Here is a 15,837-nt window from a genome sequence, read left to right as displayed (position 1 = left end):
TGGGAACACACGGCATCCGCCCCCGTGAGGCCACCCCCTGGCTGGAACAGCAACTCCCCATGCGGAATCGAGGGCCTTGCTGCCAAAGGTGCTGGGTTTGATCCCTGCCTAGGATCCAATGTCTATGTAGGTGCCATGGTGCCCCACACGCGTACCTGCAGACCCGGCTCTGGGTCAACCCTGGTGGGCTGCTGCATTCAGTTCTGGGTGCTCCCCAGCAGCCAGAGGCCAGAGAAGGGTGAGACAAACCAGCAGGGGCTGATCTGCAAAGAAGGGCTCAAGTGCCCAGAGTCTAGGTCAGCTGGGACAGGCTGAGTGCCCAGGTGGAGGGCATGGGAACACTGCATGGAACGGAAGGGTACAAAGCCCGAGAGGGGGCTGTGACGTTATTGACATGAACTGGGACTGTATAGATCATTGTTGCAATCAAGGTCCTGTGGTGGCACCAAATCTTGTATAAAGGGGGTCAAATAAGGTGTCTAAGACAAGGTTATGGTTTGCTGGTTAGGATTATGCTGTCTGTATGCAGGTATCATTTTTGTATTTAGAATTACAGGTATTGGCTCGATACTGTCTGTATTGCGAACTTGTGCTATGCTTCTGGGGGACACCCCAGACAAGTTGGTGTCAGCTCTGCCTAGCCTGCTGGATGGCCATTAAGGACCATCAGCTACACAACTGACCCATTGCGAGAAGGCAGATACGCCTTGGGACTCAGCAAGGTGTGCAGGGACCTGCTTAGGGACAGAGCTCTGAGGTTTTTCCAGGCCATGTGCTGGGCAGCTTGTCTTTGGGACAAAGAAAGCAGAGACCACATGGCAAGAGACTATAAAGACCTGCTGCAGCTCCTCCATCTTGTCTTCCATCCTGCTTCTGACCTCGGGAGGGACTTTGCTACACTGAAGCTCTGAACAAAGGACTGAATGACCCATCCCAGCTGGGGATGTTCTCCAGAGACTTGATTTGAGCCTGCAGCTTATTCCATCACTGCTACAAGCCTGCACCAAGAACTTGGCCATCACCGTATGTCATTGATTCCAGTTAACCCATTCTCGCTCTCATCTCTAGCTTTTTCCTTTTATGAATAAACCTTTAGATTGTAGATTCTGAAGGATTGGCAACAGCGTGGTTTGTGGGTAAGATCTGATTTGTATATTGACCTGGGTCTGGGGCTTGGTCCTTTAGGATCGAGGGAACCTTTTTTCTTTCACTGGGGCATTGGTTTTCATAACTATTCATCCCCATAATGAGTGGCACTGGTGGGAATACTGGGAAACTGGAGTGTCTAAGGGAATTGCTTGTGTGACTTGTGGTTAGCCAGTGAGGTGAGACCAAAGTCCTCTCTGTCTGGCTGGTTTGGTTTGCCTTAGAGGTGGAAAAACCCCAGCCTTGGGCTGTAACTGCCCTGCTTTAAGCAATGTGTCCTGAATTGGCACTCTCCGTTGTGTCCCACCAAAGCCAGCATCGTTACAGAGGCAGAGTTGCCCTGACCGGGGGATGGATCCAACCAGCTGGGAATTGTCCCCAGGGCAGGGCTGGGAGCGTTGTCACACCCCGACTGGGGGATGAATCTAGCTGGGAATTGTCCCCCGGAAGGGCCGGGGCTCCCTCACATCTGAGGGAAGGGCTGGTAGCCCTGGGGCTTGGAACTGCCAATAATCAAACATGTCCCTGGGTCTGACCCTGCCCATGATCAGCTCACCCTGTGGCCTGTAGCACTTGCTGGCTGGTCACATGGCACCAGCTTCGCCTTCTTCCCACCTACTTCCCAGCTGCTCAGAATCCACTAATTTCCCTATGTGCCTTTCCCAGTGAGGTTACACAGGTGTTATCCACCGCCCAGTGGGAGGGGAAATGGGGATACAGGGCCTAGCGTGGGGTGCTGGCCAGTGGGAGTGGAGGAGAGGGGAGATGGGGCAACAGGACCTAGCGTGGGGTGCTGGCCAGGGGGAGGGGAGGAGAGATGGGGAGACAGGGCCTAGCGTGGGGTGCTGGCCAGTGGGAGGGGAGGAGAGACGGGGAGACAGGGCCTAGCGTAGGGTGCTGGCCAGTGGGAAGGGAGGGGAGGCTGGCCGGGGTGGGGGCCAGTGGGAGGGGAGACTGGTCCGGGCTTGGGATGGCGACTCCCCACCATGCACTCCCTGCAGCCGCTGGCTGAGAACCGTGGAGTTTATTCAAGCGCCAGGAATGAGACAAGAGCAGCCAAGGTCACCGACACGCCAAAGCCCCGGGGAGGGGCCTGGCACCCCGCGGGCAGAGGGCGGGGCGGCGGTGCAGCCCAGCAGGAGCAGGTAGCCGTGGCCCCTAGACGAAGTGTCTGTGCTCCATCCTGTAGTCGAAGGGGTCCCCAGCGAAGGGCAGCTCGGGGGGTTCGTTGTAGATTCCCATCAGAAAGATCCCCAGGGTCCCAAGGATCACCACCGGGGTCACCAGGAAGAGGCAGAGGCGGTCAACCGTCCGGGCAACGCGGTTCCAGTTATCCTTCTCCTGGGGCGGGGGGACACCAGGGGCGGGGATGGGACACAGAGTGGGGCAGAAACAGACAGTGGTGGGGCACAACACGTGAAGGGGGGGCAGAGCTTGTTAACTGGGGTGAGTCTGAGGCTGGTGAACGTGCCATGGCCAGGAGCCCCCTATCCACACAGCAGAGACAGCCTAGGCTCCCCCGGCACCCTGCTCCCCTTGGCACCCCACTTCCCCAACACGACACTCCCTGTGGTACCCTGCACCCCCAGCACACCCCTTCCCATGGAACTCTGCTCCCCCTGGCACCCCGCTCCCCCTGGCACCCTGATCCCCCGGCATCCACCAACAGAACTCACCCTAGCCTGAAGGGAGGGGAGTTCAGGCTTTCTGTCCCACTTAGTCTCTTGTGCCCGGATGAGGTTGCCAGCAAGGGGCCAGTTAGAACCCACTGTGGCAACTGGGGGTGTTCTGGCCCCCAACAGGCACCTCCATCTTGCTGTGTGAGTCTGACTGGGAGGGCGTTGCTGGGACTGGCCAGTGAGGCAGCCCTGGGGCCGTTCCCACTCAACACCCCGGGGCTGGGCTCTGCCCAAGCCCCTCCTGGCGGCTCTGGGCTGCTGCCTGCCCGGGCACACCCACCTCGTTGTAGTCATTCTTGTCCCGCGTGTGCTTGATGATGAAGTTGGCGCCGTCGATGGCCGGCTTCACCTCGCTGTATAGCTGCTCTTGAATGTCGGCCATGCCCAGGGGCCTGGGCCCTGCCAGCGGGCAGGAAGGAAAGGAGATGCTGTGAGGGATGGCACCAGTTTGCTGGCTTCATGTGTGGGGCCAGGGTCCTGACCTGGGACATGGGGCTCAGGGGGTGGGGCTCCAGGGTCCCATCCCAGGGTGCAGGGCTCAGGGATCAGGGCCAGGGTCCTGGCATGAGGCAGGGGTCCCATTCTGGGGCGCAGGCTCAGTGGGGCCAAGGTCCTGTCCCAGGGCCCGGGGGCGGGAGGGAGGGCCAGGTTCCTGTCCTTGGGCATCGGGTTTGGGGTAGCTGGGGTCCCATCCAGGACTCGGTTGAGGGGGTAGGACTGGATCCCATGCCGGGGAGGGGCAGCCGGGTCCCGTTCTGCGGTTCAGGGAGTGGGCAGGGTCTTGCCCTTGGGTGTGGGGCGTGGGCTGAGCTCCCAGCCTGGGACGCGTGGAGCCCTCCCTTCTGTGCTCTGTGGGTGCCTGCCGCCCTGGGCTGTACAGCCCAGTTCTCTCGAGGCCTCAGCCTGCCGGGACCTGCCGTTCCCCCGGGCACTAAAGGAGCCACCGGGCCCGCTGGGAGAGCCCCGTGGCACCCACCCCGTCCCCCGGCCGCGGGGCGCTCACGGGAGGGGGTGACGCGGCTGGCCAGCCCGTGCCGCTCCGACTGCTTCTCGAACATGAGCTCGCTGCGGGACTTGACGGCGAAGTACTCCTCCGCCTTGGCCATGTAGCCCACGGAGCTGCTCCGCCGGATGAGCAGGCTGGCGCGGGGCCCCGGCTTGCTCTCCGCCGGCCTGGACATGTGCAGCAGGCACGGCAGTGTCTCCAGGAAGAGCTGGGGACAGGGGAGAGGCCGGTGCTGGGTGCGTCTCGGGGCAGCGGGGGGCTCCAGAGCCGGCTCGACGCTCCCCAGCCTCCCACAGGTGCGTGACTGCAGCCCGGCCTTTGGGGGGCGCTCCCGGGCAGCCGCTCTCCCCTGGGCCGAGCCTTCAGGAGCTGGGCTGACCTGTCTCCCCTAGCTGGGCTGAGGGCCAGGTGGGGTGCCCCTGCGCCAGGCCCTGGGGGGCCGGGGTGACGCCTAGAGAGAAGGGGCTGGTGCTGGCCAGGCCTAGCTGGAGAGAGCCACTGTACTGGAGGTGCATGGGAACTCTCATGCCACTGGGTGGCAGCATTACTCAGCAGCTGTGGGCACTGCCAGGGTTGAACGCAGGATGCCCGGGGCCGTGACTCCCGGGGGGCGTGGGCCTCTGCCCTGATGTGAATCTACCCCGGGGCCTGCCGCTTGGTCTGCACAGTGCCAGTGGGGCTGGCTGATTTGTGCGGTGCCCAGGCCTTTCCCATGCCCCTCGCTCCCAGGCCCGGGGATCGTGCTAGCGGATTCTGGAGCTGCAGCCAGAGATGGTGGTTGGGCTCCAGGGGCCCCGGCACGAGCCGAGGGAGCAGCCAGTCCCCGGAAGGCATAGGGGCACGGAGACGGGGTGATGGGCTGATGGAGGTAGCTGGGCGTCCGCCCTCCTGGGCACTAAGCCCAGCCAGAGGCCCCTGTGCCCAGCTCCCCCGCTCACCTCTTTGACCCAGCTGGACATGACGTGGGTGCTGGGTGTCCGGAAGTGGATGTTCAGCACGATCACGCAGGTCCCCACCACCGCGGTCACCAGCAGCATGATGAAGAGCAGGTACCTGCAAGGGCAGAGACCAGCTCCCAGTGGGGGCAGACTGGCTTCCCTCCTGGAGACAGCAGGGCCTGGGCCCCCTGCCAGAGGGGGGCTCTGTAGGAGCCCCATGGACCAGCGACGACGCAAGGGGTCTCCTTCGCTGTGAGTGCATCCGCTGCTGGGGGAAACACTCCGAGACCTTCCCAGCAGGGACCAGCCACCTCCACCAGCCACGGGACACCCAGCATCCCCGTTCCAGCATCCCCAGCAAGCAGAGCGGGCCAGCGGGGCACGTGGGGCAACCCATGGAGACTCACTTGCCAATGAGGGGGATGGCGAGGGAGGTGGCTGGCAGGCGCTGGGAGATCAGCAGCAGGAAGACAGACTGGGCCAGCAGGACGGAGATAGCCAGAGTCATCTTCTCCCCACCTGGAGAACAGACAGAGCTCAGAGTAACACCCCCTCTGCTCCCCATCAGCCCAGTGGGAAGACCCCTAGGGAAAGAGGGGATCCAAGGAGATGGAGCCCCTCCCCCCCCCCAGGAACTGCTCCCGGCTCACGAACCCCATGACACCCGGGATGCCAGCTCTGATCCCTACCTGACACAATGCAGGCCTGTGCGTTTCCAGCCACCTTCCTGGGGGAGCTCTGGCCAAGGGAACAGCAGCTCCACTGGGGAGGAATCTGAGCCCGAAGGCACAAACGGGGGCAGGTGCTCAGCATGGGTGGGGCTTGGCCTTGCCAAATCCTCACTGTCAGTATCGGGGGGGGGGGGGTAGAAGGCTCTCCCTGCCCAGCTGGGTACTCATGGTTGGGGGAGACCCAGTACTCACTGTGGGGGGGTCAGGATCCTGCACTCAGTGGGGGTGTGTTGGGGGGGTCTGTGTACTCACTGTAGGAGCAACCCTGTACTCCCTTGGGGTGGGGGTCCTGCACTCACTGGGGGTGGGATGGTGGTCCCCATACTCACTCGGGGGGGAGCCCTGTACTCACAGGAGGTGAGATGGGGGACCCTGTACTCCCTTGGGGTGGTGGTCTCACTGGGGGTCGGATGGGGGTCCCTGTACTCCCTGGGGCGGGTGAGGACCCTGCATTCCCTGGAGGTGGGATGTGGGAGCTCTGTACTCCCTGGGGGGTGAGGACCCCATGCTCCCTGGGGTTGGGATGGGGGAGGCCTGCACTCCCTGGGGGTGAGATGGGGGACCCCGCACTCACTTTCGGCTGGCAGGTAGAAGACGAAGATGGCCATGAAGGCGATGAGGATGCAGGGCAGGACGATGTTGATGATGTAGAAGAGCGGCTTGCGCTTGATGATGAGGTAGAAGGTGATGTCCTGGTACTTGCTGCTCTCGGGCGAGACGCTCCTGTCGATGTTCTTGCGGGCCGGTTTGTGGATGATCTCCCACTCACCATTCTCTGTGGGAGCAGGGTGGGCAGAGAGGAGGTGTATTGCTGGGGCCCCACTGGCCCTCACAGCCCCCAACATCCCCACACGGCACCCTGGGACATGGGACTGGCCCTGCCATGCCTTTTGATCCCGGTGTCTCAGTGCCCTGATGGCCCATGCTCTACCCTCTCCACCTTGGGGAGACCTCTCTGCCCCTGGAGCCCCCTTGTTTCCTCCCATGAGGAGACAGCCTCAGGATAAAGCCGCCTCCTCCAGGGCAGTGCCCTGCCCCGGGCAAACTACTCAGGTCACCGGAAGCTGCCATGCCAGCCCCTGGCTCTGCCCAGCGGGGGGAGGCGGGAACGTGCTTTACCCGTGAAGGCCTCCAGGTCGATGGTGATCCATTCCACGAGGTAGCTTTTGTTGAGCGTTCTGTCAGGATCAGGTTCCTGCTTCAGGTTCATGGTGATCTCCTTGGCGTTGTAGCGGAGCGAGCTGGGCCCGACAAGAGACGGGTGAGTGGCGGCTTGCCCCCCCCTTGCTCCACCCCACTCCCCCGTGCCTCATGCTGCCAGCGAGGATGGGGGCTCCCCATGAGTGGTGCGCCCCGGCTGAGGTCTGGCACTCAATGGCTGCCCCAGTTGTCATGGGGAAGCTGATCCAAAGCCCCAGTGGGTGGTAGATCTGGCCCAGGATACAGTGCCAGGGCAACTTTGATGGGCATCTTTCCATTGACTTCAAAGGGCTCTGGCTCTTTGGGCCTGGCCTGGTGGTGGGCACTGGGGCTGGGCTGGGCCTCCAGCCGGTGGGGTGTGACGTTATTAATATGAACTGTGACTGTATAGATCATTGTTGCAACCAAGGTCCTGTAGTGGCACCAAATCTTGGCCAAAGAAGGTCGGATAAGGTGTCTAGGAGAAGGTTATGATTTGCTGGTTATGATTATGCTGTCTGTATGCAGGTATCATTTTTGTATTTAGAATTACAGGTATTGGCTCGATACTGACTGTAGTTCAAACCTGGGCTATGCTTCTGGGTGACACCCCAGACAATTTGGCATCAGCACTGCCTAGCCTGCTTGATGGCCCACTGAGGACCATCAGCTCTACAGCTGGCCCAATGAGAGAAGGCAGACATGCCTTGTGACTCAGCAAGGCCTGCAGGGACCTGCCTATGGACAGAGCTCTGAGGCTTTCAAGCCATGGCTGGGCAGCTTGTGTTTGGGACAAAGGAAGCACAAGCCACATGGCAAAAGGACTATAAAAGGCAGCTGCATCATCTCCATCTTGTCTTCAATCCTGCTTCTTACCTCTGGAGGGACTTGGCTATACTGAAGCTCTGAACAAAGGACTGAATGACCCATCCCAGCTGGGGATGTTCTCCAGAGACTTGATTTGAACCCTCAGTTTATTCTATCACTACTACAAGCGTGAACCAAGAACTTGGCCATCACTGTATGTCATTGATTCCAGTTAACCCATTCTAGCTCTCATCTCTAGCTTTTTCCTTTTATGAATAAACCTTTAGACTTTAGATTCTAAAGGATTGGCAAGAGCGTGATTTGTGGGTAAGATCTGATTTGTATATTGACCCGGGTCTGGGGCTTGGTCCTTTGGGATCGAGGGAACCTTTTCTCTTTTACTGGGGTGTTGGTTTTCATAACCATTCGTCCCCATAACGAGTGGCACTGGTGGGGATACTGGGAAACTGGAGTGTCTCAGGGAATTGCTTGTGTGTCTTATGGTTAGCCAATGGGGTAAAACCAAAGTCCTCTCTGTTTGGCGGGTTTGGTGTCTTAATAGTAAAGGAACCCCAGCCTTGGGCTGTGACTGCCCCGCTTGAAGCGATTCGCCCTGAACTGATACTCGCAGTGCGTCCCGCCCGAGGCCACACTGGTACACGGGGCTGCAGCGAGCGGGGTGAGGCCCTCACCTGAACTTGAGGCTGCAGTTCTGCCAGTCGAAGGGGAAGAAGTTGACGTTGATGGGGCAGGGGCTGTGGAAGATGGCGGGCGGCAGCCAGTATACGAAGCCGGAGTCGTAGATCAGCACGTTGCAGTAGTAGGCGATCTGGAAGAAGCCATCGTTGCTGCGCAAACAGAGACACGAGCGGGGCTGACGGGGAGCTCAGCATGGCTGGGGGAGCCCTGGGCTAGTGCAGAAAACCCTGTGTCCCTAGGAGTAATGGGCCGGGACCAGTGTGTGGGAAAGCCCAAGGGGACCTTTCACCCCTGCGCTGCGGGGTGGGATCTGTGATTGGAGTTCTGGGTGCCCCAGCACGGACACAGCTGTCCCCAGGGCGATGGCACCTGCTGTGGGGTGGGATTGGAGTTCCGGGTGCTGGGCACCCGCTGCCAGATTCCCTGACGCACTTGGAACCACCCCAGATCTGGGCTGGGTGCAGCCCCCACGGCTCAGAGGCACCTTGTGGGCAGGCGCAAGGCGAGGGAGCCCCGCTCCGAGCCCTCGCTCTGCCAGCTGCGGGACTGTGACGATCTTGCCAAGGGCCCGAAGGCAGTGCTGTGGGCGGGGTCCTCTGGGAAAAGCCAGGCCAGGACTCACTTGTTCTCCAAGACGATCTCGGGCAGCCACAGCATGTCCGGGGGCAGGCGAAGGATCTTCAGGCCACCGAACTCCGACGTGTTCCACTGCAGCCTGTAATCTGTCCAGCTCTGCGGGAAATCAAGCTTCCAGGATGGAGCCTCCACCCAGCGGCTGGGACCCCCTCCCACACTCCCGCCTGCTCCGAATCTCCCGTTCCCAGGCCGGCAGGCTCTGAGGAGAGGCCAAGGAACAGAGCCTGGCCCAGCTGCCCACCGTGATGGAATAAAGGGCAGGGAGCTGCACCAGACGTGGGCACTAGTGGTGGCATTGCAGTGGAGAAGGTGCCCTGAGCCCCAAGGTCCCGTTGCGTGTCCCTGGAGGCTGGAGCTCCCTGCGATGGGATGGGGGCGGGATAGAGGGTTTTGTTTTGTTTGTAGTCCGAGCTCTCTAGAGGTGGCCAGGGAGCAGCCCTGGGGCCTGCTCCCCTGAGAAGGAAGAGCGCTGTTTGGTGAAGTTCTGCTTTACTTGGAAGGACTTTGCTGCTGGCCCAGAGGAGATGGGCGAGGGATCTTTGAAGGGGACAGACCATTCACAGCTAGACTGGGATCCTCTGGAAGGGGAAGAACTCACTAATGTGGCATGGCTGGAGGGCTGTCACCTCCACAGCGGGAACTGACCGGAGTTCCTAAAAGGGAAACTGAGGCAGGGTGCCGCAATGCCGGGTCTTAGTGCCAGGGGGCACGGCGAGAGGAGGCATCACGTGACACACACCGAGCACCGGTCGGCTGGTTGGCTTTCAGCACTGGGGGCCCACCCAGAGAAATCCCTCCCCAAGTGGCTGGGCGCCGGGGACTCAGAACCCAACAGGGGGCCAACTTACGTGATCAAGCCACACGCTGGTGGTGAGGGTCTCGTCGGCCTCTTTCTGGAAGGACACCAAGCAGAAATGAGACACAGAGTGGGCCCCAGCCCTGCTGCTTGGCACCAGCGGGGTCAATAGTTGCTTGGGAAAGGCATGTTTGTGTCACGTGTGGTGCCGATGCAAACCCAAGGAGCCTTGAGATCTGAACCCAGGCTAACTCCTGCTGAGCTGAGGGGCCTTGGGCCTGGAAGGGGCTTGGCCAGGGGCTCAGTAACTGGCTCGGTTCTCTCTCCAAGGCAGGGTGAGGGCTGTGACGAGTCTCCGGCCTTAAAGAGAGGCCATGCTGAGCTCCTGGAGGGCCAGAAAGCCGTGGTGAACTTCAGCCCTTGTGGACCGCCGCTGTGTTCTCCCCCGGGCTACCTCCAACGCAGCCATGCAGGTGCAATCAGCCCCTCCCGACCAATGACCCGCAGGGCTTAGGACGCACCCGAGCCGGAGGGGCCCAAAGGATCTCCACCAGCCAGGGCAGGCCCGGGATCCGGCGAGCCGAGTGGTGAAAGGCCCCCCGAGGTGCCTGCCAAGCTCACCAGAGAGACGAGGTTGGAGAGCGTCAGGCCCAGGTCCACGTTGACGCTCTCGTCCCTGGAGGTGACGGGCCGCAGCTCCTTGTTGTAGCCCTTCTCCACAAAGAGGTAGTTCATGAGCCGCTCCTCCTGGTTCACAGCCAGGCCGCCTGCGGGACACGGGCGCAAGCACAGGGCTGAGCCCACGACTCCAGGGGAGCGGGACTCGCTGAGTCTGAGCAGGCAGGAAGGAGCAGAGGTGAGACCCCTCTGTGACGTGATTGGCATAAACGGTGACCGTGTGGATCGGTGTTGCAACGGCTGTCATGTATTTGCCGCAAATATTGTACAAAGGCTGTCGTGTGAGGTGTCTGTGGAAAGGTTACGATTTGCGGGCTGGGATTATGCTGTCTGTGTGTGTGTACCATTTTTGTAGTTGAAGTTGTGAATATTGGCTATGTACAGTACTTGTATCTCACTGTGTTTTGATTCTAAGTAGCCTCAGTGAAGCATTTGGTCAGCTTCTTAAGAAAGGACTATTCTCAGTAAGTGCCCAGTCAAGAAACACTTAGCTGACAATAAGAACAGGAGGACTTGTGGCACTTTAGAGACTAACAAATTTATTAGTCTCTAAGGTGCCACGAGTCCTCCTTTTCTTTTAACTGACAGTGAACTTTGGGAAATGCCAATCCACATCTGAGCTTTCCTGGGAACGTTCAAACTAACATGCAAACAACGGTGTTGGCCTGTAAAGAACTCAGTCATGCATAGACATGTGACTTGCCCATGTGACTCCAAACTCCATCTTGCTGCTGTGATTTTCCACAGTAAGAGCAAAAGGGGTCCTTCCACAGGCAGAGAATATAAAAGGCCATGAAAACGCCTCCATTTTGTCTTCAGTCCTGCTTCTGACCTCTGGAGGAACCTTGCTACAAACTGAAGCTCTGAATGAAGGACTGATGACCCGTCCCAGCTGTGGATGTTCTCCAGAGATTTGATTTGAGCCTGCAGTTTATTCTATCACTGCTACAAGCCTGAACCAAGAACTTGGCCATTACTGTATGTCATTGATTCCATTTAACCAATTCTAGCTCTCATCTATATTTTTTTCCTTTTATGAATAAACCTTTAGATTTTAGATTCTAAAGGATTGGCTACAGCGTGATTTGTGGTAAGATCTGATTTGTATATTGACCTGGGTCTGGGGCTTGGTCCTTTGGGATCGAGGGAACCTTTTTTCTTTTACTGGGGTATTGGTTTTCATAACTATTTCATCCCCATAACGAGTGGCACTGGTGGGGATACTGGGAAACTGGAGTGTCTAAGGGAATTGCTTGTATGGCTTATGGTTAGCCAGTGGGATAAAACCAAAGTCCTCTCTATTTGGCTGGTTTGGTTTGCCTTAGAAGTGGAGAAACCCCAGCCTTGGGCTGTAACTGCCCTGCTCTAAGCAATTTGTCCTGAACTGATACTCTCAGAAGGGTCCCACCAAAGCCAGCATCGTTACACCCTCCACCCACTGCATGCACTTCCCAGCCCCCCCACCCTTCCACTTGGAGAGAAGCCCTACCCTGGATGGACCAGGCTGCAGCAGAGAGGCCTGGAGGGCAGAGGGAATGGCTTGGAGGGGTGAGATGGGCACTGCCCACATGTGAGGGTCTTACTGGGCTGCTGGGAGCCTAGAACAGGGCACTGCATGGCCGTGGCCCACCTTCTGGGGCTTGCTGCTGAGGGAATAACCAGTCGCTCCACTACCAGAGCCCCATGCTTGCTGCGCTCCCCGGCTCAGCGCCCCCAGGGGATTTAGGCACTTGACTCCTGTTGACTGCCAGGAGCCAGCTCCTCAGGCCAGGCTGGGAAGCTGGATGGGATCTTCCTAGGAGAGGATTGACCCCCACACCCGGGTGCGCACACACATGCATGAATGCGTGAACACACACACGCCCCTCCACATCCATCCCTCGGCCCTGAGCCTGTTCTGAGTGGGTGGGTTTGGTGAGCCCGTCGCTGGGGCCGGGCCGGGGGGGAATTCAGGAGCATTCTGCTCTGGAGCAGGGGATGAGTCATTCCTGTCCGGCTGCCCGTGGGCAGAGGGGCAGGTGGGCTCCAGGGGGCAGGGGCAGCGATACCCGGGGGCCTGCTGTGTGGGTGGGGAGGGGGTGCTGTCAGCGCAGCACGGACGGGCAGCAGGATCCCAGCCTGGTGCTCTCTCCCTGGCAGGGGCTGGAGACCTGGCCAAAGCAAAACAGCCGGGGGGAGGGGGGGCTCAATGGGGTGGAGTCACTCCAGAACCATCACCCCAGTGCCCCTCCTGGCTTGGCCTCGGTCAGGCCCCCGCCCCGAGCTCCCACCCTGACCCCTGAGATTGGTGCCCGCAGCATCAGTTCTCCCCGTGGGAAACAGAATGGGGGGGAGCAGAGGGTGCGGGGGGGGGGGTGTTTCACTGGCAGCCCCGCGTCCTTACCCGACAGGGTGACGGCCCAGAGCAGAGCGAGCCGCAGGGCCGGCCTCTCCATGTTCCGTGGGTGCTGGTGCCCGGCCGTGCCTTGCTCCCTGCCAGCCCCTTGCTGGCTCCTGGGTCTGTGGCGAAGGCCGGAAGCCCGAGCTGGGAATGTGGATGGACAGCGACAGGTGGGAGTGGGAGGGGGACATGGGAAGAAAATAGCAACAGCTCAATCCCTTCCCACGCCCCCCAACATCCCCCCCCATGCCAGGAGCAGGGACTTGGTTTGCTTGTGGTATGTGCTGGGCAGAAAGGGGTGGCTGGGGAACAGAGCACACCTGTCCTGGCCCCAGCGCTGGGTACCCGGCAGCTCACGGAGTGGACCCTGGCCCCTCGTGTGACACTGCGGAGGGAGGGGAGGCCCCGCAGGACTGGGTCCGGGGAATGGGGCTGCTCTGCTCAGGCCACTGTCCGCAGCCCAGTCCCCCAGCTGGGACTGTCTGGGCTCTGTGGCAGCTGATCCACCCCATCTCGGGGGGGGCAGGCCACTGGGCCAACGGCAGCCCCCAGCCACGGTAGGGGGGCTGAGCCTGGGCAGGAGATGGGGGTGCCATAATCCACATGGTCTGGTCTAAGCCCTGGCCTCTGACCAGTCCCATTGGAGTGTCCCCTGCAGTGGGCTGGACCCCAAGGACCCCCCAGGACTGGGCCCCCACGACTCCAGAGCTGGCCCTTCGGGGTCCAGTGCCTCATGGCTCCCTGCAGCAAACCCAGCCCAGCCAGGCCCTGCGGGGGCTCGGCCTGTGCCCGTCAGGGCTCCAAGCTCCAGGGAGTGTCCGCGGCGACACCAGGAGCCTTGTCAAACCGAGGTAGTCGTGTACCAGTCCCCGGGCACCCAGCCGCTGAGAGCCCTCAGGCTGGCACAGTGAGGCGGGGGTTAAGCCAGTGTTCAGCCAGGCTACAGCCAGGGCTCTGCACAATCTGTCATCTTTGCATCCTTCCTCCAGCCTTGAACCTTTGCTCTCCGTCCCAGGGCAGGCCTGGACCAGTGTGAGCTCCGTTCTTAATCCAGCAGCCGGCCACCTTTCCCCATCGTTCTCCAGCTCGCTCAGGGCCTTTTCTCTGCTTCCCTGCAGGGCGGTGGGGCCCACCCCACCCCACCCTTGGTCCCAGGATGAGAGAGACCAGGTCGGGGAGGGAATAGATTTTATTGGGCCAGTGTCTGTGGGCGGGCGACACAAGCTTTCGAGCTCGGCAGATCGGTCTCCAGGTGGGAACGGCCCAGCCAATGCGCTTTCCATCAGCTGGGCTGCATCCTCCATTCGCAGGTGGGTCTTTACCCAGTTTGTTAAGGGCTCTGGTCTCCATGTGTCTCAACCGCCCCGTCCCATGCCATTACACTCAGCGGACAGCAACACAGAGCCTGGGGGAAACTGAGGCACGCATGGGCCTCATGAATATTATCACAATGTCCACGTTCCTCAGCGGGGGTGAGTGAGGCTGAGAGACACAGGGTGGCACAGAGGAGGAGGCTCCCGGGCTCATGGTGGGGGCCGGGGATGGTGAGGGAGAGAGGCAGTTGCCGGCATGTGGAGGATGTGGGAGAGGAGAGAGCGACGAGGGACAGATTCCCCACACAGACCCTAAAGCTGGCTCCTGCCCCCGGCACTGTGGGGCTGGGAGGGGCAGGGCGTGACATGGCCAGGCTCCTCCCCCTGTAAAGACATCTGTTCTGCAGGGCCAAGCTGCGTGTCTTCCTGTGGCTCTCCCGGCAACTCGAGCGGCCTGGCTGGGGCCCTGCCCATCCCATTGCAGACGTGCCCGGACCTAGGGGGCAGCCTGCCCAGAAAGGTGCTCGGTTTGGCCCTGTCTGTTGCTTTGACGCACAGAGGGAGCGGGAGGCTGGTTTTTGCACTGGGAGGTCAGATGGTGTTGGTAACTCAGATACCTGCCACACAGCAGGGAGCAAAGCTCTCTTTGTTAATGATACCACAGCCCTGCCCTTCAGTGAAGGGCCAGCTGAGCTCCCAGCCCACATCTCTTGGGGCCTCCAAGGAGACCTCCAGCAGCCCACACCCCTGCCCTGCCACCTCCCCGAGATCTGGGACTCCAGGCTCAGTCCTGTGGGCAGGGGGCCCAGGCTGGGGGCAGAGGAGCAACACAGAGTGAATTGCCCCTGGGGATCAGCAGCTGGCACGCCTCTCCCCCACACCCCATGTAGCTGCCGGATGAGTCCCCAGGCTGGGGCAGGGGCCCTCAGTGAGGAGGGGACCCCCTGCGGGAGGCCGTAATTAAGGCTAAGATTTTGTCACCGTTATTTTTAGTAAACGTCACAGGAACAAACAAAAATTCACAGCCTGTGACCTGTGCTTGACATTCACTAAAAATATCCCTCACAAAACGGGGAGGTGGATTCAGCACCCAAGGTTGCTGGGGATACGGGATCCCCCACCTCTAAGGAGGCCCCGCCGCCCAGGGCAGGAGGGAGCTCCGGGGGGTTCTCCGCCACCTGTGACAAGTGCAAGCTCCGGGGTCCTTCACCACCCACAGGGGCTGGGCTGCTGCGGGTCCCCTCACCCCCCGGCTAAGAGTTGCAGGGTCCCCCTGTGACGAAGTGGGACTGTTTTTAATGTTTCCTCTGAATAGTGTGGGGGTGCCTCAGTTTTCCCTAGGCAGTTCTTAAATATCTAGGGTGTATGATCACTGCAGAGCCCTAGAGGGCAGGACACAGAGAATGGCCGACACCCTGTTTCCTGGCAGCTGATGGCCTGGGCCCTTCCGCCCTGCAAGGTGAGAGCTAAAGGGTTGGAGAACAAAGGAATCAGGTGCCCTCCTGGCCCCGGAAAGGGACAAAGCCCAGGGGAGGAGGGGCTGGAGGGAGTTTCAGTTTAGGACTGGCTGGAGACATGGAGTGAAGGGCAGACGTGGTTGTCTGGCTCACTGCCCCACAAAATGGACCCAGCTGAGGGGTCCTGTTCTCTGCACCCACAACCTCTGTGGTAGATCATGTTCCTGTCGTCTAATAAACCTCTTTTTTACTGGCTGGCTGAGAGTCACGTCTGACTGCGGAGTTGGGGGGCAGGACCCTCTGGCTTCCCCGGGAGCCCACCTGGGTGGACTCACTGTGGGAAGCTCACGGAGGAGCAGAGGAGGCTGAATGCTCCGAGGTCAGACCCAGGA

General features: G+C 60.4%; 1 protein-coding gene across 1 annotated transcript; it reads right to left on the bottom strand.

Moving 5' to 3' along the window:
• Window positions 1–2,203: 2,203 nt before the first annotated feature.
• On the bottom strand, window positions 2,204–12,844 carry CHRND (cholinergic receptor nicotinic delta subunit). Its single transcript, XM_048865328.2, has 12 exons — window positions 12,679–12,844; window positions 10,239–10,384; window positions 9,670–9,714; window positions 8,808–8,917; window positions 8,179–8,334; window positions 6,620–6,741; window positions 6,075–6,275; window positions 5,177–5,288; window positions 4,770–4,884; window positions 3,829–4,039; window positions 3,106–3,224; window positions 2,204–2,487 (listed from the first exon to the last, which is right to left on the bottom strand). The coding sequence occupies exons 1-12, from the start codon at window positions 12,728–12,730 to the stop codon at window positions 2,305–2,307; spliced, it is 1,572 nt and encodes a 523-aa protein (XP_048721285.1). The 5' UTR covers window positions 12,731–12,844; the 3' UTR covers window positions 2,204–2,304.
• Between the last annotated feature and the right edge of the window lie 2,993 nt (window positions 12,845–15,837).

The sequence above is a fragment of the Caretta caretta genome, chromosome 9 (genome assembly GCF_965140235.1).
Source record: "Caretta caretta isolate rCarCar2 chromosome 9, rCarCar1.hap1, whole genome shotgun sequence".
NCBI lineage: Eukaryota > Metazoa > Chordata > Testudines > Cheloniidae > Caretta > Caretta caretta.
Note: the sequence above shows the minus strand (reverse complement) of the source record. Positions and strands in the feature narration are given on the sequence as shown.